The sequence below is a fragment of the Pantherophis guttatus genome, chromosome 3 (assembly GCF_059756535.1).
Source record: "Pantherophis guttatus breed Tessera chromosome 3, ASM5975653v1, whole genome shotgun sequence".
NCBI classification, from domain to species: Eukaryota; Metazoa; Chordata; class Lepidosauria; order Squamata; family Colubridae; genus Pantherophis; species Pantherophis guttatus.
Window position 1 is genome coordinate 172,172,875 of NC_142065.1, and position 24,895 is coordinate 172,197,769.

The window sequence follows — 24,895 nt, forward strand, 5'->3', positions numbered from 1 at the left end:
CCATGACAAGGGCTCGATCGCTATATCCCCTATCTCGAGACCACTCAGCCACTGACCAGAGACAAAAACCAGGTCCAGCGTGTTTCTCCCTGTGTGAGTAGGGCCATAAACTAATTGGGTCAGGTCCATGGCCGTCATGGAAGCCATGAACTCCTGTATAACTATACATTTGCTGGAATTGGGTATGTCTAGTTTAATGAAAAGAAGAATTAGCGGTGACATGATAGGAGTGTTCCGATATCTCAGGGGCTGCTACAAAGAAGAGGGAGTCAAGCTATTCTCCAAAGCACATGAAGGCAGGACAAGAAGCAACGGATGGACACTAATCAAGGATAGAAACAACCTAGAACTAAAGAGAAATTTCCTGACAGAACAATTAATCGGTGGAAGAACTTGCCTCCAAAAGTTGTGAATGCTCCAACACTGGACGTTTTTAAGAAAAGATTGGACAACCTTTTATCGGAAATGATATAGGATTTCCTGCCTGAGCAGGGGGTTGGACTAGAAGACCTCCAAGGTCCCTTCCAACTCCATTATTCTATATTCTATTCTACTAACTCTTTCCAGCTTTCCTATTAGGCACTGGCCACTCATTTCATTCTCACAAATTTTTTCAGATTAGATCGAGAAACAGCAAGAGCTGAGAAGCACCTAGTTAAATCCATAGCTGGCTTCTTAGTTGGATCTTTCCAACCCCAGTCTAACATTCTCAGTGTTTCCCAATCACAGCAACTTTAAAGACTTCAACTTCCAGAATTCATTCCCCAGTTAGCATTCTGGGAATTGAAGTTTAAGGTCTTAACAGTTGCTGAGCCAAAAGAACACTTTTTTAAAAAAACTCTTAGGTTACGCTACATCTCCCTGCTGCTGCTTCTTCAGAAACCAAATTGTTCCAGCAGCTTTCTCAAAACATACCCAAGATTACTTACTATACGGTAGTTTTATCACTTTTTTGAGAACCTAGCCCTGTAAAGCAGCTTAACGTAATTTAAATAAACCTCCATTTGTTAAAGAATACCCTCATAAAGTGTTGTAACATCTGCATGGGTAACAACAAGTCGATTTAAGTTTGCCTTCACAACTCATTCCTCAGAAGGTTGCAACCAAGCCATTGTTTAATGCATTGTTTAAGCGTTTGCGAATGCAGAATTATCCCTACTTCCCAGGGTTGCGCGTTCACAGTCGTGGTCTGCAATGTTGTTTTCCGGTCCGTTTTTCACCTCATTAACTACCACTGAACATGGAGTAAACAATCTGCTTCCAGAATGGATAACAACCGTTGCAACATTCCGAAGAAGTAAGACTCGCTGAATAAGCAACGCATCGCTTGCAGTTACACTCCAAAGCCCGAACTCTATTTGATCACCCCCAAAGTTTGCTTGCTTTTTTTTTTTTGTTTTTTTTTTTTTAGGGGTACCATTGCTGAGAACTCAGGTCACGGCTTGATCAATGGTTTTACACACCCAGGATGTCGTCTCCACTGCTAATGACACACGACTCCGTTAGAGAGCGGATTAAGCCGCAGCCGTGGAGCGCGGCGCTGCCGGGGTCTGAGCTCCGAAGGGTGTCGTGCAGCTGCAAAAGGCAGCCCTGCAACCCACCGCCAGGCACTGCAAGGGAGGGCGCCATGCCGCCCGCCGCCGCATCAGCAGCAGGAACCAGCTCGGGCTCAAAGAGGGAAGTGGAGAGGAGCGGACGAAACCAAGTCCACCTCCGGACGGAGGAGGAACAAGAGAGGAATAAACCAAGTCTATCAGGCGCTAGGGAACATGACGGGATTGGCTTTAGCAAGAGAGAGCTGCCTGCCTATTATTATTAGATTAAACCATTGCCGCCTGGAAACGGAGGGGACAATCTGGTCTAAGATTACGGCACAAGGAAGAACGACACTCTAATTCGCTTGGTCCTGTCGGGACATTGAATTAGCATACAACGTTAGACAACCCTCCTTCCTTGAAATTAATTGGATGTTCCTTATCTGAATAGCAGCGGCGGGGCGGTACCAATTGAACATAGGGGAGGACTCAACATGGAAAAAAGTTATTTGGAAGCGTGCGCGGCCGTATGGTTCGGTCAGCAGCCCCTTCCACCAAGCCGACAAACGAAAATTTCGCCGTTTCATCCATCCCGCTCAAAGACGCCGCTTCAGATATTAAACCTGCGACTGGCATGCGGGTATTAACTCCCTCCTCCCTTTTCGCGCAGACGTGGTTTCTCCCGCTTTGCAATGGGCGAGAAAGCCCGCGAAAACGCGCGGTCATGTGATCCCATTTGGCGCGGATTTTTTTTTTTTTTACCCCCGCTGTAGGATTCGCCTAACCAGTCATGTCCTCGCCAGCATCGACTCCGAGTCGCCGAGGCAAAAAACGCTCGAGAGGGGAAACCACCCCGACTGGCGGGAACACGAATGCTCCTACTACTCGTAAGTTGCGGATCCCCCGAGCCCGTCTGCGCCGTCCGTCGTTCTTCCGAATCAGAGAGATCGATGGGATGCGATCTCTTGAATAGTGCAACCCCGACTAATAGACCAGTCCAAGCTCTGCCCTGCAAGGAGAGTCACCGCTGTATCATCCCGGATTGTGCATTTGCGAGCAAGGATCTACCACTGCCTTGCTTTCTGTATTTGTGCGGGTGGCTTGTTCATTAGATGGGCTGTTAACTGTTGAGCCCTATCCTCTTGATCAGGGGTCTCCAACCTTGGCCACTTTAAGCCTGGCGGACTTCAACTCCTAGAATTCCCCAGCCAGCTTTGCTGGCTGGGGAATTCTGGGAGTTGAAGTCCGCCAGGCTTAAAGTGGCCAAGGTTGGAGACCCCTGCTTTTGATTGTTGTTGTTCCTGTATTGTCCTATTATTATAGGACAGTGACGGCTAACCTGGCTAACCTTTTTGCATGCCAAAAGCACTGGGAGCACGGGGGGTCTTGCGCACATGTGCCCACACCCATAATTCAATGCCCCCCCCACCTGCCCCTCGCATGCACGCGCTCCCCCTGCTTTTGGCACGCAATGGAAAAAAGGTTATCGGTGGGCCTGGCAGGCCCGTTTTTCACCCTTCCCAGATTCCAGGGGCTTTCTTGGAGTCTGAGGAGGGCGAAAACAGCCTCTCCCCGCCCCACAGGCCCTCTGGAGGTCAGAAACGGCCCATTTCCTGACTTCCGGTGGGCCCAAAAGGCCCGAAAATCAGCTGGCGGAGCTGAGCTAGGTCAACATTCGTGTGCCCACAGATATGGTTCCGCGTTCCACCTGTGGCACGCGTGCCATAGGTTCACCATCATGGTTATAGGAGCATTTCAGGGCGCTCACTGGTAAAGGATAGTAACTAAACTGTTAAAAAATGCTTATCTTTAATTCATCTCAACCACACAGGAACGCCAAGCAGAATGCAGCCTTACCATTTTGCTGTCATTTCAGTATGCTGTTATATTAAGGTGCCCACATATTTCTGCCCGACATGTAACAGAACATTTCTTGCCCGTATAGGCTTTACCAACCACATTGTGGACAGCCCACAACCTGTTAGATGTCAAGATCCTCTTCGAACACAATGGACGAACATCACATATATTAAGGAATCACTTTCTCTATGATGCTCTAGATTTTTCTTGTATAGGTTTCTTGTATAGAGTTGTTTTTTTTTTTTTTTGAAACTCTTTAGCTTGAAGTTTTATTTACAATAGTTCTTGTTGCAGCTGCTTCTGAATCCGTACGCTCCACTCAGTCACAGCAAAATCGCCTGGATGACTCTACAGATTTGCAACCAATGCCAACTTCTCCACCAGTTGACATACAAAGCCCAAATGTTCAGGATGCTCTGTTTTCCAGTCCACCACAAATGCAAAATTCAGGTATCTTTATCATTAGATGTTAATAATTGCATTAAACTTATTAGGATTTTTATAATTATTTGTCAAGTCAAAACCGGTAGTTTTATGTAGTGAATAATTTTCTAACATAATTTAACTCTTAAATATTTCTAATTGATGCTCTTTATTCATCTGTAAAAGTGGATGAAGAATATTAATACAAATACAGAATAAAAAGAAAAAGATTACAGTCCTAAATTTGGAGTATCAAATTCTCATGAAATATTTAAGCATACGCATAACCCATAATGTTTTATTTTGAATATACAGTGTCCAAAATAATATACCACTGTATTTGTATATAATATTAGCCATACATAACCATTCAAAATTCTGAACATCTAAATTTTAATTTTTGTGCACTCCTAGCTCTCCCTTAATTGCAGACAAAACTTACTGTCTTGGGAATGAAACATTCTGAAATTTCCCAGTTCATTATCTCTGGGAGCTAACCAGTTTTGCCATTCTGGAAGGAAAGTAGAACGGCTTATCCCTGATCATTGGAAGGTTTTGCATGTCCATTTCAGATAGCTTTGTTAAGTAGTGATGCAAGGATAAAATATTACAGGTCCAGAATATATTTTTCTGGTGTCTTCATGATTGTTGCTTATATTTCAGAGGTTCAATGCACTATCTTTTTAATTTAGAAAGACTTCACTTTTGAAGTCCATATCCAATCTTCTGGATTTTGTTGATTTTAAACAGGCTGGATTGTTTGGAGGAGCAGGCTATGTGAAGTTTTTATCTTGCAAGTTTTAATTTTGTATTAATTGGCATATGGTTATTGTTACCTATTGGTACCTATCAAGTGTCTCTTGACAGTGGAGAATATACACTAAAGTAGCCTACTAAAGTTTTATATTGACAGGAAATGAAATAAATCATCAAGCTTGTATCTAAAAATATATAATCTATTTTATAAAACTTTCCTCTCTAATAGTTCCCATGGATTTTGATATTAGTTCACCTCTGACCTATGGAACACCTAGTTCTAGAGTGGAGGGAACACCAAGGAGTGGTGCACGAGGGACTCCCATTCGGCAACGGGCTGATCTTGGCTCTGTCCGTAAAACCAGGCAGGTGGATCTGCATTCTGATACGGTAGGTTTTTTCCATATATTTCAGGAGATACATGTCAACTTATGTATTAAAAAAGTGGCATTCTCTTGGATAAATAAATATAAAATTGTATCCTTTTGATTTATACTGGTATTAATAACTTCCTGTTTTACTTAGCCTGCACCAGGTGATGCAATAGCAAGTGACCCCTCTGATGGACAAAAGCTTGTGATTTGGGGAACAGATGTCAATGTAGCCTCATGTAAAGAAAAGTTCCAGGTAAGTAGTTGCATTTTATAATTTGATCTGAAATAGTGATAACATGAAGTCTAAACATGAAGTATGCATGAAAAGCCTTGTGTTGAATGCTTCTGGATATTTATATTTAATTATTATGCTTGCTTGCGGTTACATAAAATTGATAGCACTTGTGAAGATTCATTTGGGTTGAGTACCATCGTCAGGATATTTTATCCTATTGTGATTTTGCTGGCTAAGTCTAAGCACTGAATCCATATCCTCTTGTTTTAAAATATCCAGAGATTTCTTCAGCGTTTTATTGATCCAACAGCTAAGGAAGAAGAAAACATTGGCTTGGATCTTAATGAACCTTTATACATGCAGCGACTAGAAGAGGTATAACAGAAGAGGTGTATTTGTTATTTAAATTTGACTTGTGTTAGAAGACTTGCATGTTAATTGTCAATCTTTGTTCACCTTGCAGATAAATTTAATTGGGGAACCATTTCTGAATCTAAACTGTGACCATCTAAAATCATTTGATGAAAATCTTTACAGACAGCTGATGTGCTATCCCCAGGTAATAGTCATTTTTAATGGAGGAATAGTCTCAGCCAAAGGTAATTTTAGATAGTTTGGATTTATTGCTTTAAGTAATTTGGATGTTCATTAATGTGCATAATAGAGATGTTGCAAAAATTATAAGTTCTTGTGATTAGAAATTAATTAGTTGTTCATTTTAATGAGCAAGCATTTCTTTTTATCTGAAAATGTTATTGAATGGTTTGAGTCTTTACTTAATTATTTATTAAAAGATTTAGAGGCTGCCTAAGTCCAGAGTGACTCTGGGCAACTGATTATTTAAAAAAAACAAAAAAAAAACGTATGTGTCCAGAAAAACCACACACTGTTATATAGCCATTTCCATTCTACCCATCTGCCTTGTATTTTAAAGCAAATATATCATTAATAAAGTGGATTCTGAATCTATCCACTATACAATTGGATTGAATAATTGATTTGCTTTTTATGGGAAAGATGTGCTAGTACTGAAGAATGTCAATATGTATTTTTCACTTATATCTAACTTGCATAGGAAGTAATCCCAACATTTGATATGGCTGCTAATGAAATTTTCTTTGAGCGTTACCCTGATTCCATACTGGAACATCAGATTCAAGTTAGACCATACAATGCATTAAAGACAAGAAACATGAGAAGTTTGAACCCTGAAGGTAAGAAGTTTTGATATAAGTTCAATATTTGTGTATTATCATAGAAATTGTTTATAAATATCTTTAGATGTCAGCAGGTTTGTAATCAACTGAATTTTAGTACATTTTGTCACTATTATGCAATTTAATTTTAACAAATGTCTTTGCTTCAAGGGAAGAAACAAACTAATGTCATTTGGGAAATTATTTCCTATATCAGCAACTTTATTGAAATAGAATAATTTACCTTATATATAAATGTATAATTCTACAATGAATATTTTGGATGTCTCTTACTGTATCTGTATCCATTTGAAATACATTTAGAAATGCTAGATGCCATTTTACAGTAACACAATTTTCATTCTGATTAATTATATGTTTTTTAAAAAACATTTTAAAATCAGATATTGATCAGCTTAACACAATCAGTGGCATGGTGATCAGAACATCCCAGTTAATTCCAGAAATGCAAGAAGCGTTCTTCAAATGTCAGGTCTGTGGATTCACAACAAGAGTTGAGATTGATCGTGGCAGGATTGCTGAACCATCAGCATGTAAGAATTGTAACACTACACATAGCATGAATTTGATTCACAATCGCTCTCTCTTCTCGGATAAACAGATGGTATGTTGCTCTTATCTTCAATCATAAAAATTCATTCTTAATTGTCAAAAATTACTATATGTTTCTGTTAGCTTTCAGCTCCATGTCTATAGTGACTTGCAAATGTTCATTCCTTGGGCTTCATTCTGATTAAACAGTTAACTTTTATACCAGGCTATATTACACCTTCTTTAAAAATCCTACTTTTTTGACCTATCCAAAGCCAAATTAATTGAGAGTAGATAACTGCAAGCTCAATTGATCCTATCTACTGAGATCCTATCTAGGAAAACGCCTTTTTGCTCTTGATGGTTTTCTTGAAGATTATCTATTCTGGAATTATCTAATATAATAGAAAAATATATTTTTGCACTTTTTTTTTTTTTGGTCAGATCAAACTACAGGAGTCTCCAGAAGATATGCCAGCTGGTCAGACACCATATACTATTATCCTTTTTGCTCACAATGATCTTGTGGATAAAGTTCAGCCTGGGGACAGAGTTAATATTACTGGTAAGGAAAAAAAGATTGATAGTCTTACTTTTTATAACCTAGAGATGGGCGACCACAATGCACTGGGAAGGGCAGGGGGATGGGCAGGTTTTTGGGCATGATATGCTATAAGTTTCTGGGAATGAAAAAGGGGCCACACCCACCAGGATATATGGGTTTTGTTTCATCTGAACAACAGAAACATTCTCTGGTTTGCTTTTGCTGAAAATGGCCTCCAAAAATTCTGCAGATCGTCCAAAACACAAATGACTTGTTCGAGTTGCAAAACAATTTTTCTATTTTGGGTACATCATAATAATTTCACAAATCCAGGAATTATGGAGTTCATTTTGAATGTGTTATCTTTCTATTGCTCAAAAAAAATTTCATGTTGATTGCTTATAACATATTTCACTGAAGGGAAGACATAACCAATGAGGTGGATCTATCTATTTGTTGAATATTACTTAAAATAATATGTAATACATATAATTGTATTGTGTAGGAGCATTACTAGTATCCAGTTGTGACTCCATAATCTAATATATATATATATATATTTATATTTATAAGTTATAAGTTACTATATAAGTTACTGCAAAAGACCCCTCACATAAGCCTGATGATGGCAGATGAGATTCTGTCGAAACGTTGCTTCTACCCTTTTAGGGATATGTTCACAATTACACGGGAAGAAACCCGAAATATTAACTGTACACACATACATACCCGTGAAAACTTACATACATACATACATACATACATACATACATACATACATACATATGGTAAATCTAATACTATTTTATATTTGATCAGGAATCTACAGAGCAGTTCCTGTTCGTGTCATACCAAGAATGAGCAGTGTAAGGTCTGTCTATAAGACTCACATTGATGTTATTCATTACTGCAAAACCGATTCAAAACGTCTCCATAGAATTGAAGAAGGAACAGAAAAGAAAATATTTATGGAAGAACGTGAAAAAATGCTTCAAGTGCTTTCTCAAAAACCAGATATTTATGACAGACTTTCTTCTGCTCTTGCTCCAAGCATATATGAGCATGAAGACATTAAAAAGGTAAGGAAAACTTAAAACTATATTTTAGCAGCTGAACCAGATGTTATGTTGATGAAATACATGAAACTCTTTGCACACCTCTTGGTACATGCATTCTAACAGTCAAATTATGAAAAATAAGTAAAGTGGTTTATGTTACATAAGGGGATTTAAAACCTCAAACCATTAGGTGCAAGTATAGGATGCGAATCTCACTTCAGAAACTTAGATAGCATTTTCTTAAAATGATAGTAGAGAACTTTAGTTATATCTGGTTTACTAAAGGGAAAAACTCTCAATTATACTGATGGTTCAGTATAAATGAATGGGGCAATTCATTTTGGGGATATATAAAATAAGGTCCTTCATAATTTGAAACCAAACAGAACATAAAATACTTAACTTGAATAGCTAATATCTATTTCAAAAGAAAGAATTGACCTGTTTTGTCAGAGGTTTTTAATACTACCTTAAATTGCCCCTTAAATTTCTAAAACATGCATCAGTTTGGAAATTTAGTCTGATTTTGGATGTGTTTTTAGAAGGCTAATAAGTGAGATATGTCTCTATAAGCAATCTACAGGGAGATTTTCTCAGAAGTAATGCCTGTTCTATGAAAAAGATGCATATGACCAGACATATCCATAAGATTATATCACTTAGGTGTTCTAAGAAAATGTTCCATATATATTAATCAGATACCTAATTATTTGAATTTGAAATTTAAAAATCACATGGTTCATTTTGTTAATAGTATGATTGAATCTCCTTTTTAAAAAGGTGGGAGGGAGACTTGACCTTGAGATTGTTTTGCAGGGTATTCTTCTTCAGCTATTTGGAGGTTCAAGAAAAGATTTCAGTCACACTGGCAGAGGTAATTTCCGGGCTGAGATAAACATTTTGCTTTGTGGCGATCCTGGCACCAGCAAGTCACAATTACTTCAGTATGTTTATAACCTGGTTCCAAGAGGACAGTTTACATCTGGAAAAGGTTCTAGTGCTGTTGGTCTTACAGCATATGTAATGAAGGATCCTGAAACAAGACAATTAGTTCTACAGACTGGAGCTTTGGTCCTCAGTGACAATGGGATTTGCTGTATTGATGAGTTCGATAAAATGAATGAAAGTACAAGATCAGTGCTTCATGAAGTTATGGAGCAACAAACACTCTCTATTGCCAAGGTAAGTCCTTAAAAAAACCAGCATTTTAAAATTTTGGTAATTTTATTATTCTCTCTATATCTGGCCTCCAGGTGTGAGTGCAGATACCTCTATACCCAAATAGAATAATTCATGCAAAACATGATAGGACAAATAAGCAGGCATGACCGAGTCCCACAGAAAAAAATTAAATAGTATAAAGGAGGGAAAGGCAAAATGCTTGAGTTTATGGGGGTGATAAGACAAAGGGGGTGTCCTAAGAAAAGTCTACAGACCAGAAAAAGAATAAATATTTGCATTTCCTACTGACATATTTTGTTTAGGGTCTTATTCACAAAGAACAATTGAGAAATGGTTCACTTACAGAGTTTTTATAAAAGAGTAAAACATATAAGAACTTTGTTGCTATACTTTCATGTAAATGAGATCCAGAATTGTAAGAGACCCTCAAATGTTTTCTTCCTAACAGGCTGGAATTATTTGCCAACTAAATGCTCGTACTTCCATTTTGGCAGCCGCTAACCCAATAGAATCCCAGTGGAATCCAAAGAAAACTACAATTGAAAATATCCAGCTTCCCCACACATTATTATCCAGGTATGCTCTGAAATATATGCACTATCGTTGCTAGTAGTTATTTTTGCATGACATTACTCTTGCTCTTTGCAGATAGTTTTTCACTAACTCCCTAATAGGGCTGTACAGCGCTTTGGATTTAACTGTTTTGGCAAAACAGTGCATTGAAGTGTAAGGAAGGAGTATTAGTTTGGAACTCTTCAGAGCGACTGTATCTTCTGGGATTATATGATTGCTTACCCAAGAAGAGGAAGACACTAATGTTAAATATTCAGATGATGGGAAGCTGTTTCATTGACCCTTCTATATTTCTTTCTTGGTATACTCCAAAAGGAGGCATTTTGTTCTGAAGCTTGCAATATTCAGATCTGAAGTGGGCAAGAATACTTGAAGTCTGGTATGGGTGCCCTTTCACTATCAGTAGCTGCTCCTTAAAAGAAGCCATGGCTTTTCTTAGGGCTGCATTCGCAGAAGAAAGTTTAAATATTTAAGGAGGCAGAAATGGGGATACATGTCTAGACCTAAGATTTGTAGTTTGAGCATTCTAGTCCACTCTCAATCAAAGAAGCTCACTCTGACTTGAGCAATCATTCCTGTCTCAACCCAACCTACCTCAACAGCGAGCTGGATGTGGGGAAAAATAGGAATGTATTTATGTCCTCTTGTGTTTCTGTGTGAAAAGCAGGACAAATCAAAAAAATGAATATGCCATACATAGAGAACAAAATTTTAACTTTTAGATTTTACTGGATGAAGTTCGCATTCCAGAATGAAATAAAATTGTTTTTGTAACTTGAAATTGGTGCTATCATTTTTACGAAGCAATCCTATTAATGATGGAAAAATCATCCATATTGTTTTATTCCGAATAGATTTGATCTCATTTTCCTTATGTTGGATCCTCGTGATGAAACATATGATAGACGTTTAGCTCATCATTTGGTTTCATTATACTACCAAACTGAAGAACAGGTTGAAGAGGAACACATGGATATGGCAGTACTTAGAGACTATATAGCTTATGCTCGTAATTACATCAATCCCAAATTGAGTGAAGAAGCAAGTCAAGCTCTCATTGAGGTACAAACAGGCCAAAATATTTTTTAACTTTCGTACAGCACATTTTTAAATTGCTCATCTGATTTTGAACTCTTTAACAGCCACTTAAAGGTCTAATGGGAAATATAATTAATTACAAGTGACTAGTTTAACAAGTATATAAAAAGCGTATTTTATTTGAAAAGCATGGCCTAAAAGTAGGATACGTGAGAATCCAGAAACTCGGCTCTAGATTAAATCCATTTGGATGAAGCACCTTTGTGTAAATCGATGATCCCAAAAGAAAAATTCCAGGACTCCAGAACATTGTGCTGCAGAGAGAAGGAACACTACTTAAGTGCTCTTGAAAGATGTATAGATCCTTAGAAATGAATGTATTGAATAGGCAAATAAACATGATTTAGAACCGATTAGAGCCTTATGTTAGTATTAAATTTAAAATGGTATTTCATGCATTAATTTAAGGTTACTTAATTGAATATGTGAACAACTTAGGTATTATTTGAAGAATTCTGCCCTAAAGATCATATCATCAACTCATCTTGTTAATTGCACAAACGAATGCCCAAGGATTTCATTGCAGGGAAATGGATGGCTGGTTGGTCAGTTTCTGCTGCAATCTTATGCGTGGATGCGAGAGGGATGAACTAGATCAAGGGAATTGCTTGCCTACATAGATCAGTTGTATGTTCAACTAAATTCTAAGTAATATACAGTACATATATTCATTACATAAATATGTAGAGGTGAGATAAATCATTGATCCCATATAGATTGAAAATTATATGAATAATGTTATCCCCCCTCCCCCAATGTCTGAGGGTAAACAATTTAGCCAATTTCAATTTGGATTGAATAATAGAAGTGGTGTTTTTTATATTAATGTCCTATCTAAAATGTTTAATCCATGTACATAATATATACAAACAATATTATAACCTTTTCTTCTCCACTAGGCATATGTGGATATGAGGAAAGTTGGGAGTGGAAAAGGGATGGTTTCAGCATATCCTCGGCAACTAGAATCATTGATTCGTTTGGCTGAAGCTCATGCTAAAGTGCGCTTTTCTGCAAAGGTGGAAACAATTGATGTAGAAGAAGCAAAACGTCTTCACCGTGAGGCTTTAAAACAGTCTGCCACTGATCCAAGGACTGGAATTGTGGACATATCTATTCTTACAACAGGTCTTCATATAATAATACATGTTCTGTCCTCACTTAAATGTGTATAAATATTTCCACATGATAAAACTAAAAATGCTTAATGCCATAATCTGACAAGAGTTCTGTATGTAGTATTAGAATGTTGTGTAGAATCCTCTTGCTATGATTTGTTTCTATTTTTGCTCTTAAAGGGATGAGTGCCACTGCCCGTAAGCGCAAAGAAGAATTGGCTCAAGCTTTGAAAAAACTTATTCAGTCCAAGGGTAAAACGCCATCTCTAAAATATCAACAACTCTTTGATGATCTTCGTGCACAATCTGAAACAGTAAGTTTGATACAGGCTTAAGACTTTGTATATTTTATCTATATCCAACAAGGCACTTCTATTTATTTTTCAATGTTTTGTCTTCACTTTTATTATTTATTTCATAGCTACTGAAAAACCATAACTACTAATCAATAAAATATTATGTCTTATTCTGCTATAAGAATCTATTAGCATTTTTCATAGGCAGCCAGAAAATGCAAAAGACAATGTGCATGTTATGAAGAACAATAGTGATCTGGTTGTGGCCATTTTGTCTGCATAACTTGGAGAACAAAGTTATTTTAGAATACCTTTTCTAGTCTGGTTCTCTCTGTTGGATTACAATTCCAGCATGGAATGTGATTTACAGCATTTATAGGATATCATCAGATTGGAGAAGGCTAAATTGCCAAGATTGATCATGTTTTTCAGAAAGTTTTATCAGTAATATTTCAGGAAGTATTCAAATAATGGTCTTAAATATCCAAATCTATTATATAATTTCTAGATTGTATGTACATTTTAATTATAGTTGAAGAATTTTGAACTTGAGATCAGTGAAGGAAAAGTGAGGGGAGATAAAGGAATGCTTGCTGATAAGATGGTTAATTGAAAGTCATATTTGTTCATTTCAATTTTTTTTCTTCAAGGCTATCACTAAAGAAATGTTTGAAGAAGCACTTCATGCATTGACTGATGATGATTTCTTGACTGTAACTGGGAGGACTGTGAGACTACTTTAATTCAAATCATCTTTTTGCAGTAATTTAAAAATACTGTTTAACAGAGGCTGTCAACATCACCACTGAACATTAATATCTAAAGTTTAATTTTTAAAAAAGCTTGTAAATACTTAAAGCACAGTGAATTTTATCTTCATGAATATATTTCTTTAGGATTTTAAACTGAATAAATGCTATACATTTAAACACCTGGGATAGTAGAGAATTAGAATTCAAAGATTGTTGAAATAATGTTACACTCATTATTACATAAAAATTTTAAATATTGTTACAATAAAAAAATCAATTTGTATCACAAACTTCAAGTAGTTGTGTCTGTTTGGCCAAAATACAGTAGTTAATTTTTTATTCTTAATAATTTCATGTTTAGAAAGCAAACAATTCAGGTGGAAGACTGGGCCAGTAAGGTTTACCATATCCTTTTAAAAAGCTTTATGTGAATTGTGAACAAAACTTCTTACTTTAATTTTCTTTGAATATTTATAAACTCACTTACTTTTGCATAAATACTGTAGTTTTGGTAGCCCTAATAAATTGTTATTGTTCTGAACTACATCAACATATGAAAGATAACTTAATATTTTGAGGAGCAAATTATTGTTTTGCGTTTTGATTCCTCCAAAAAGACTTCGTTCTGAGTTTCAGAATTGGAAAAGATTTTAACCATTTCAGTATAGTAAATTGATGTCCTACTCATTGCCTTTATCAATAGACCAAATTTAATTCAACTTCTAAGTAAGCATATAATATTTTTTATAAATGCTATAGGTTATGACAGAAGTATAGAATATGATACATAGAATATGATAGCACTGAAAGTCATGTGATGTAGTCATGTGATTAGACTGACACTTAACACTACCCTTAGCCATGGAGATTTACTGGGTGACTTCAGGCCAGTCACACACATGCTCAATCAAACCCAGTTCCAAGGGTTGCTTTTGCGGAAAATAGAAGGAAATGTTGTGTTTTGCCCCAGTCTGAACAAAATGCAAGATATAAATCTAATAAATAAAAGCAATAGAAAATATGAGATACAGTTTTGGAGTTTGCTTGACATTTTGGGGCTGTCTAAAGCTGCTGTTCTTAGCTGAGAAGATGACAAAGATCTATGTGTAAGACACTTAATAATTTGACTTTGACAATATATTATGCAAAGAGTGGGACCTGCCATCAATCAGAAATGATAAAAAGTATTCCTGTCAAATAGAAGTATCAGCAATATAGCTTGTACTTTTCTTAAACACTATACAACTCGTGATGCGTTGGGTCATCATCTATAGCTGCCCATTTCAGACAAGTGAATTTGGGTGGAAGCTATAATTCCAGTACATTGTAAACTGAGAATCAAGTGGTTAAAATTCATTCAAAGTGAAATTAAGATGCCAGTATTTAAATATAAAGCATACAAGTATTTAAAACTTGGGAGGAAAATGCTTCCTGATTAGGATTCTTCCCGCTGAGTGACATTCAGCAAGGCTTCTTGGCTAGCTAGAAAGATTGTTATTCAAACAGGATTTTATATAACCTTTCTGAGTTTTGGTCTAAAACTGGTTTTTGGTGACGTTTAATTCTGTGCTTGGTGATGTTTAATCCTGTGTTTATTGATGGGATAATTTTCCTTATTTGTTTGGAAGGAAGAAGGTTTATCTCTGTTTCTGAAAAGGAGGGTTGAGAAATCTCTAATTTCTGTGTCTATTTCTTCTAGTAATTGGTCTAACAAGCAACAGCTACTGTGTTTGCTCTTTTGCTGCATTCTACCCTGTTTCCCCTAAAATAAGACATCCCCTGATAATAAGCCCAACTGGACTTTTGAGCACATGCACTAAAATAAGCCCCCCCCCCTGAAAATAAGCCTTCTCTAAAAATATTTAAACACATAATAAGACCTCCCCGAAAATAAGGCCAAGTGCTTATTTTGGGTTCAAAAAAATATAAGACGGTCCTATTTTTGGGGAAACACGATAGCGTTAATTGCATTGTTTGTAGTTAGGTTTATTTCAAGTGTTTATACTTGAACTTGGCTGGAGTGTGAGCTTTGGCAATGAGCCAGACGAGGCTTTTCTTCTCTGCTGTAAATGGTTGTGATTTAATTATTTGCTGCCTCATGGTTTCTTCTATCTCGGGAGTGGGGGGGTCTTCCTTCAAAACAAACAATAGATCTCGGCAAATCTCACAAAATGAAAATAAAACTGGTGGGGAGGAGGGGAGGTAGGCTTCAAACAGAAACTAAAAACAGGAACTAGCACAGAGGCTTTGAAACTGAGTCAGCCATATAATATTGAAAGATCTGTTCCTAATTGTCACTAATATGTCAGTTCATAAAGGAGCTCCAAGCTGACTCTTGGATAATTTATGAACACAACCTGTTTATGCTTCAGTGTGTCATGTATACATGACGGAATTGTATAACTGAATAAACATTCAGGTCAAATGTGGGTAAGGAAGTACTCTGGATGTTCTCTGTTCAAGCATTTAGAAACCAAGGGTCAGCATTAGCACTTGGAAATAGCCATTTTAAATTAAATCACAAAGAAAAACATTATAGAAAACAAAGGAGAAGGTCCATTACCAAAGTGATGAGATAAACAATGCAGAAGATGAGAGGAGGGGGGAAGGGTCCAAAAGCATCTCAGATGCTCCAAAATTCCCATGAAGATAAAAGATGCAGAGAAGCAAATTCAGACTTAAAGGACTCTGTTGCTATATCCAATCTTTAAATAGTTTTAAGCAAACCTGGCATTTGTTTCTTAGTTTGGTCAAATTACAACTGCGTTTTAATCCCTCATAAAGAATGACCCACTTGATTCATATTAGAAACAAGTGCCATACTAGAATGTTAAGTAATCAATAATATTAATCAGATGGTAGGAGTCCCTGTGGATTCTACTCTGCTAGTCATCGGCTACAGGGGGCGGTTCTCATCTCCATTTCAAGGCCATTGAGCCAACGCCATCCGAAGACATTTCTTGGTCATATGGCCAGCATATGTCACAGAGTGATGTTCACTTCCCACTGAAGTGGTACCTATATCTACTTGCATTTACAAGCTTTCAAACTGCTAGGTTGGCAGGAGAAGACAGGAGTCCACCCTGTTGGAGCTTAGGTATCGAACCTGGGTTGCCGGCTTCCCAGCTGACAAGCCCAGCATCTTAACCACTGAGCCATTGTGCCATCCCAAAATCAGATGCGGACTTGCTATTAAACTTCTTTGTGACAATAAAGTGGAGGCATGCATTTCAACAGAGAAGTGGACAGAGGATAGAATTTGAAATTTCTCCCATTCAGTTTACAAGGTATTCATGAAACAGACTAGCGAACTTTTTCAGCTCTGGTACATCTGAAAATTTAAGAACATGGTCAAATGACAATCAGAAAACTTATTAGTCAAAAAGTCTATCTTAGGGAACAACTGTTACAAAACATTTATTTGCTGTCCGTATTTCCCTTTTTATTTTTTTATTTTTTATTATTTTTTATTTTTTAAGGAGAAGTTACATGGCCTATTTTGACATTCTTTGGAATAAAGATGTAATAATGGGCATCCTGCTTTGTTATGTACTTCTAATTTATTTTAAGATTTCTTACATTGAACAGATATTTTGTTCTTATATAAAAAAACCCTAAGATTCCTGCAGCCTATATGCAAAACATTGGGCAGTATAGTATGCCTTCTGTTCAAACTTCCTGTTAGCAATTTTTCTCATCTGTGCAACATAAAAATAGCAATGTTTTATACAGAATAAGGTGAAAGTTACACTCCAAAACTTCACTTGGGCTGTGTGTTAAATTGATTCTACCAAAAACCAATTTTGCCTCCCATCTTTTATATAAGCCTTATTTCTTGGTCACACTAAAAGTGATTTATAGTTCAACCAAGCCACTATTTAAACCTGAACTGGTTTCAGTTTGCACAGTAACTAGCTTAGAATTAACAAATTTTCCTCTGGTATAAGCACTATAAATCCTTGCACCACAACGAAACTGTTTTCTAAAATAAACTAAGAGGATTACTGTTGGACAGAATAGCATTGATTTTATACCACTGCTACTATTGGAAAAATATTTGTGTTTGTTGTAATAATTATAACCACAAGGAGGAGATGGAGGCAAACTTGAATGAAACTGAATTACAATTGTAGTTATTTTTTTTCCATGGTGCAAATAAAACAATGTTGATCAGTTTTTAAAAATTAAAAAAAAAAACATGCCAGGAAAAGGGACAGCAACAGATTAGTAATATTTGTAGGGAAATATTAACAATGACAGTTTATATATTAAATTCTATTCAGAAACTAATAGAACATATAGTTCTCTTTTCAGCGAAAGATAGCTAGCTAAAATATATTGAAATAGCCTGCCAACCAGAAATAGAAATATATATATATATATACATATATTTGTGTTTTCACGATAATGACATTAATTCAATTAAGTGTACTACAGCACTAAAAACATAATTATACCCTGATGGAGGAAATGTTCATTTTTGGATTTTTAAAAAATGCTTTCAAATACATGTCATTTTGCAGTCTGAAAAATAAGAGAGTGTCTTTGTGAAAATTAATTAACAAACTTAATTAAGCACATTAAATAGTAGCCCAAATTAGCCAAAATAGTAATTTCTTAGCATGAAAAGCATGGTTAATTTATCAGATTGGGACTGCACAGATCCCGATCCAACTGAGCTGCTGAGCTACGCAAGTTCACTGGATGACCTCAGCCAGTCATTGTGTCAGTCAAATCTACCACATAGGATTATGATGTGTGTGTGGGGAGGGGGGGAATAGGGGGAGACTGTCTTAAGTTCCTGAATAAATGGTATGATACAAACCTGCAAGTAAGTGTAGCTAAGGCTATTGTGAAGCTAACTTGCATTTAAAGGATTCAAGACTGTCAGCTGCACACTAAGCAGACTGCCAATGCCAACATTCTGAAGTGAGTCAAACTTGGAAACACATACACAGGGAGACTAACCCCTAATGTCACTCTTTTTGCCACAAGTTAAGTTTTTGCCTAAAGTTGCTGAAGGAGGCTTGAAATAAGTGTGATTTAAAATCCACATCAGCTGCATATTTAAATTGGAATATGCAGGAAAAAAGGTTTCCTGATAATCAACTAGTAAATAAGTAATATCTTTTCCAAGAGTTCTCTATTCAATAGTAGAGTATACATTTATTTATTAAATTCTAAACTGCTCTATTTCAATTGACTCTGGTTGAGTTCACAGAGTTAGAAATAACAGTACACAGTTATGTATACCCATAAAATAGCAATTGTTAAGGTGACATTGCTCCAAATTCTTAATAATTCATAGGACCCATCCACCTCTATCCAAGGCCTGAGGGAAATGCAAAGTTTTTTATTTAAAAAAAATGCTTAAAGATAGGGAAGGTGGGACCCATGCAAATTTCAAAAGGCCGGTGCAGTGGCAGAAAAATCCCACTTCCTGGATCTCACAGTAACATTCTTAATTGATAGGACTTGAATCAAGCTAATCCTATGTGTTGGAACAAAGAGGATGGACAGATGTTAAAGGAATTGGATGATCCTTCAGCATAGCATAGGTCTTATGCCATGTAGAGCTAGATAGGTAATAACCAGCACCGTGAGTTATATCCACAAGCCAACTAGTAGCCAGTGCGTCTCACAAATCAGGGATATTATGTGGGTACAGAAGGCTTATTTATCATAACTAGTTCTGTCACATTCTGGATCAAATGTAGCTTCTGAGCAGTGTTCAACTGTAGAGTTCATTGCAATAGTCCAACTGCAAAGTGCTTAAGGCATGATCATAAGTAGGGCCTCTTGATCCAGAAACAGGAAAAGCCAGCCAACACCAATTTGTATGTTATTTATTGCCTGATTTATTGCTTCTGGTGTTTATTTTCTCTGTGCAAGTTTGGTCTTTATGTGTTTTACATAACAGGCAAACAACAACTTGTAGTCTACTCAGAGCTTTCTATTTTCCTTTATGCTTTTCTAGTGAAGATTTTTATTTATTTAATTTTTATAACTGCCCATCTCATTAATGACTCTGGGTGGCTTACAATTCAAAAAATATATTGCAATTAAAGCACTAAAACGTTTTGAAAAATAAAAAATAAAAACATCCAAAATAAATATACACAGCAGCTGAGATATTTGGCTAGTTAAAAATAAAGCCAGAAAACAGGGCCCTGGACACATTTAGCATCCCAGACTCAGGAACATAGCCAGGCTTTTAGGCCCTTACAAAAGGCTAAAAGGGTTGGGTCTGTTTTGATCTCCAAAGAGCCAGATGTACTAAAATGATATGGAAACAATTACATGAATATTGTTCCTTTATCCTCAACTGTCACTAGATTCCCAAGAAGCAGTTGTGTGTTTATGTGCCAGCTGTGACTCTTCCTGAGGTAACTGAAATGTTTCTGGAAGTTCTAATTAGAATAAAATAGAATATTTTAAGAAAATAGAATAAAATAGAATATTTTATTTCGCCAAGTAATAGTTCTCTGGTAATATTATATTGCTAACTAAGGCATACAAAACCTTTGCCAGACCAATTCTTGAATACAGCTTGTCCGCCTGGAACCCACACTGTATTTCGGACATTAACATGATTGAGCGGATTCAGAGAGTATTTTACAAGAAGAGTACTCCACTTCTCTACTCACAATAGAATTCCTTATGCCACCAGGCTTAAAATTTTGGGCTTGGACAATCTGGAATTGTGCCGCCTGTAGTCCAATTTAAACATAGTACACAAAATTGTCTGCTATAATGTCTTGCTTGTCAATGACTTCTTCAGTTTTAACCATAATCGTACACAGTCAAACAATCAATACAAACCACTTCAAACTCGTCACAGGAAATGATTTCATTAACAGAGTGGTCAATGCCTGGAATGCTCTCCCCGACTCTGTTGTTACAGCCTCAAACCCTCACAGTTTCAACTTAAAACTTTTATTGTGGACCTCAGTCCCTTCTTAAGAGGTCTGTAAAGGGGGCGTGCATAAGCACACCAGCGTGCCTACAGTCCCTGTCTTACTGTCCCCATTTATTTGTATTTACTTCCTTTGTTTATGTCTATACTATACTTGTTATCTGTACATGTTTGACAAACAAACAAATAAATAAACTCATTAGACACACAAGAATTTATCTCTGGTGCAGAAGCTCTCAATGTACATGCAAAGCAACAGGGTAATAATAATCATAACATAATACCAGTAAGAGCAAGTAGTGGAGAAGATGAAAAGAATAATAATAATACTACAGCCATACAACATGGGTAAATATATAGATTTTTCTTTTATTGGCCAAGTGTGATTGGACACACAAGGAATTTGTCTTGGTGCATATGCTGTCAGTGTACATAAAAGAAAAGATACGTTCATCAAGAATCATAAAAGTACAACACAATGATAGTCATAGGGTACAAATAAGCAATCAGGAAATAATATCATTATGAATCGTAAGGATACAAGCAACAAAATTACAGTCATACAGTCATAAGTGGAAGGAGATGGGTGGTGGGAACGAGGAGAAGATTAACAGTAGTGCAGACTTAGTAAATAGTTTGACAGTGTTGAGGGAATTATTTGTTTAGCAGAGTGATGGCATTCGGGAAAAAACTATCCCTGTGTCTAATTGTTTTTGTATGTAATGCCCTATAGTAGTGTAGGAAGTTAGCACCCATCCCTTTCCTAGAAGAATGAAATATTTTAGGAAATATTAAAAAGGCAGAATATTATGTTTCCCTGGATGAGAAATGGAGAAGCATGTTTTAAAGACGAAGCAGCTCCCATCTTCTTGGCCCCCCACCCTTTGTCAACGGGCCAGAGGCAGAAACTCAATTTCCTCCCATCTTTGTCAATGGACCATCATATGCAACACAATAGGACCCATCTAGCAATAGAAATTAACACAATAGGACCCATCTAGCAACAGAAACTCACCACATGGCATCAGGGAAGATTATATCAGCCAGCAAGGCTAGCTAAGACCCCCACCCCCTGGGAGTCCGACAACCAATCAGGATACTCTTTCAGGGCCCCAGGAAGTTCAAAGCCAGAAAGGGCATAAAACCCGGGGACTCGCTGCATCTTGTCCCTTTTTTTGTTCAGGAACTCAAATCATGTGATCCTGTCCACCATTAAACCATCTTTCCAGTAGTCTCCATGTTTCCAGTGTCTTTTTTCCCCCACTTGGAACTGAACCCAGAAGGATAATTCTTCTAACAGTAGTGTCCTGAAGGGAGGAGTTGAAACAGATTTATGTTCAGGATGTGAGGGATCTGTAGATATTTTCCCAGTCTCCCTTTTGATATACAGATCTTCTATGGAAGGCAGGCTGGTTTCAGTTGTTCTTTTTGCAGTATTAACTATCCATTGGAGTCTTTACCTGTCCTGTTTGGTTGCTGTACCAAACAAGTACAGATGACAGACTCAATAATTCCTCTGCACAACTGTATCAACAGCTCCAGGAACAGTCTGAACTTCCAGAGTTGATGCAAGAACATTTTTGGTTGTGCCTTTTTAGTGATGGTTCTAATGTTAGTGCAAAAACATCATGTCGGTAGCTACTTAATCGCTGATATAGAGGTCACATGTTCCCCAAATGGAAAGATCTACAGTGGTTGCTAATGCTTGGTGTGATGCTTAAGGCCTGACCATTTGAGCACATACCATTCCTGTTACAAATCTATTGAAAATTATATTCCTCACAAAAGCTCTTTATTTTCAAAGTTGGCAGACTGGAGAGAGTATTCTGTAGCACTGATTCTTGGAAATGGTGTTTTTCAAGATTAATCAAGGCACAACATATATTTGACTTAATGGTTCCTTTATTTGTTTGCTTTCTGACATAAACCAGCTTGTGTTCAGAAAGACAGGGTATAAATTGAGTTAGCAAATATATAAATAAATACAAATAGCAAATGATTTACAAAAACTGGGTTCTGTGGAACAAACATATCAATGTTATTTCTTTAAGCAAAACTAAATCAGTGAAGTATTGCTGTTAAGTATTAGCATAAATTAAAAAGTGTTCACGACAATAATCACTTTATAAACAACTATTAATATTAGTTTACTTTTTTCAAATTTCACTATTGTTTTGATTTTAATATAAAATGAAGGCAACAATTGCATTGCAGCTCCAGAATTACTTTTTCTAAGATTAACATTTGAATAATCATAGCAGCCCCAGAAAATAAAGAGAGAAGATAAAAGATTGTCTGGTTCCCTCTTTTTTCTTGTACTTTTCAAAAAACCCAAACAAAATAGTTCTTCTTAAAATGGACTAAAAACGAAAAGTGGAGAATGCGGGCATCGATCCCGCTACCTCTCGCATGCTAAGCGAGCGCTCTACCATTTGAGCTAATTCCCCTCACTCAACTGAGCAGTTTGGCAGCTACTGTATAGAAAGCTTTGTCGAAAAGAACAGGCAATTATGAGGGGATTTCTGTTGATTCACAGTTCGTTCCGCAGCAAAACTGGAAAGCAACTGTCTATACTGAAAATAAGCCCTTTATACCAGGATTTGGAAGTTTGTGTTTATGATAAAACAAGAGCAAATAATAGTTTTTGTAATTCTCTTTCTATGTTTAGTTAAGGCAGTTCTACTTAAAATTGTAACCATTCAATTGCAGGTACTCATGTGAAGAAATGGAAAGTTTTGCTATTCGATCTTCCATTTATCCTATGTAACAATCAAAAGCAAAGCTTTATAAATAAAAACATGGGGTTAAAAAAGAAACTACGCCATGGAGAATGTGGGCATTGATCCCACTACCTCTCACATGCTAAGCCAGCGCTCTACCAGGTGAGCTAATTCCCCACATCTTTATTCTGGGCAATACGGTAGTCTGAGTTTTTTTAAAAAAAAATTCACCCCAAAATTATATTCCATTATATATTTGTTTTATTAAAAGGAATACATTGGATACCGGGAAATATACACAACTTAATTTGAATGTCCCGATTCCCCCTCCCCTCGTATATTCTCTCTTTTAATATAAAAAGCACACCATGGAGAATGCGGGCATCGATCCCGCTACCTCTCGCATGCTAAGCGAGCGCTCTACCATTTGAGCTAATTCCCCTCTCAACAAGATTTGCTCAACCTCTGATGAATCATCACAGGAAATGAATGGCTCAGACTAAGTACTACGATGTATTCTCCACCGCCACAAATACAGCATTCATATTTGGTTCCTTTGGAAGAAACTTAAAGCAATATCAAGAGAGCCAAAATACACTTTTTTAAAAAAAAGCAAAGATTCACCCATTCAGCTAATTGCAGCTGAAACTGTGAGATGTCTGCTGCTTTCAGTCTCCTCCCCGCCCTTCCTTCTGAATAATCAAATATGTTTCTCCCATAAATATGTTCTAATCTTCCTCCTCCCTTATAAATGTCAAGTGCCCACGAAACTTTGATTGCATATCCATTTAAAACCACAATGGTTCATAACACTCATTGGTGCAGTAATAACCTCTCCTGGATTAACTAGCAATTTGCCTAATAAGAGAACTGTTAACTACTGGCTGTAGGAGGAAGATCTAAAAAAAAAAAAAAAAAAGCACTACCTTGGAGAATGCGGGCATCGATCCCGCTACCTCTCGCATGCTAAGCGAGCGCTCTACCATTTGAGCTAATTCCCCTTCCCAATTGTGCTTCTCGGTGTTCCATTTAAAAGTAAACAAAGACGAAGGAGTTCACGCTACATAGATTAACCAGTAAACCGTATTGGGTATTCTGCGTCACCTGACAGCTTAATTAAAAGTGAAACATGCAGCTTTAATAAATCTTGTTTTAAATCTATTCTTTCTCATATATTAAGTAATATTTCACATTGCATATTTTTAAAAAACAACGCATTAACAAACTCTCAATCTAATAAACAACGGAAAGGAGGTCTGTTAACGGAATACATTCACTGAATCCAAACACGATTTTTGAGGCCTTAAAGCATGCTCACGTATGAGATTATGGTAAAAATTAAAAAGATATTCTACTATGATAACAGCAGCGCTAAATGTGCAGATAGCCTTATCTGTGGTGGTGATGGCACGTGTCATTTGCTGTTTTGAAGGTTAATAAGTCTGACGAAACCATTCAATTCCAAACTGAATCTTGGAAATACACAGCTTCGTTATGATTAATTTCTATAAGTATAGAACTGGGAGTAGTAAGGCTGGATCTCAAACCAAGCGAGGTCAATAAAAGCTACCACTCTTCAAGGTAACAACCACACAATAATGACAAGTATTTCCTCCTCATCCTAGTCACTCCTGTGATCTTCTTTCTCACCAGCCGTATCTGTGAAAACTGGTCTGGAGATTTTAAATTTATACTTCAGTGGAATTT

General features: G+C 36.8%; 2 protein-coding genes and 3 non-coding genes across 5 annotated transcripts in view; 1 reads left to right on the top strand and 4 right to left on the bottom strand.

Annotated features, from left to right (window-relative positions):
• Positions 1–1,735, bottom strand: part of PRKDC (protein kinase, DNA-activated, catalytic subunit) — a 109,805-nt gene extending 108,070 nt beyond the window's left edge. The window contains exon 1 of the mRNA XM_034429731.3: positions 1,464–1,735. Coding sequence (XP_034285622.2) covers positions 1,464–1,629 — 166 coding nt within the window. The 5' untranslated portion in view covers positions 1,630–1,735. The remainder of the gene's footprint in view (positions 1–1,463) is intronic.
• A 20-nt stretch (positions 1,736–1,755) lies between these two features.
• Positions 1,756–13,842, top strand: MCM4 (minichromosome maintenance complex component 4). Its single transcript, XM_034429734.3, has 16 exons — positions 1,756–2,422; positions 3,690–3,845; positions 4,804–4,964; positions 5,100–5,201; positions 5,463–5,558; positions 5,647–5,742; positions 6,259–6,397; positions 6,784–7,004; positions 7,376–7,496; positions 8,295–8,554; positions 9,350–9,715; positions 10,164–10,291; positions 11,143–11,350; positions 12,286–12,514; positions 12,685–12,818; positions 13,451–13,842. Exons 1-16 carry the CDS (start codon positions 2,326–2,328, stop codon positions 13,541–13,543), a joined length of 2,607 nt encoding a protein of 868 aa, XP_034285625.2. The 5' UTR covers positions 1,756–2,325; the 3' UTR covers positions 13,544–13,842.
• A 9,000-nt stretch (positions 13,843–22,842) lies between these two features.
• TRNAA-AGC (transfer RNA alanine (anticodon AGC)) lies at positions 22,843–22,915 on the bottom strand. The gene has a single exon. It is a non-coding gene; the product is annotated as a tRNA-Ala (tRNA).
• A 642-nt stretch (positions 22,916–23,557) lies between these two features.
• On the bottom strand, positions 23,558–23,630 carry TRNAA-AGC (transfer RNA alanine (anticodon AGC)). The gene has a single exon. It is a non-coding gene; the product is annotated as a tRNA-Ala (tRNA).
• Positions 23,631–24,116: 486 nt separating this feature from the next.
• On the bottom strand, positions 24,117–24,189 carry TRNAA-AGC (transfer RNA alanine (anticodon AGC)). The gene has a single exon. It is a non-coding gene; the product is annotated as a tRNA-Ala (tRNA).
• Between the last annotated feature and the right edge of the window lie 706 nt (positions 24,190–24,895).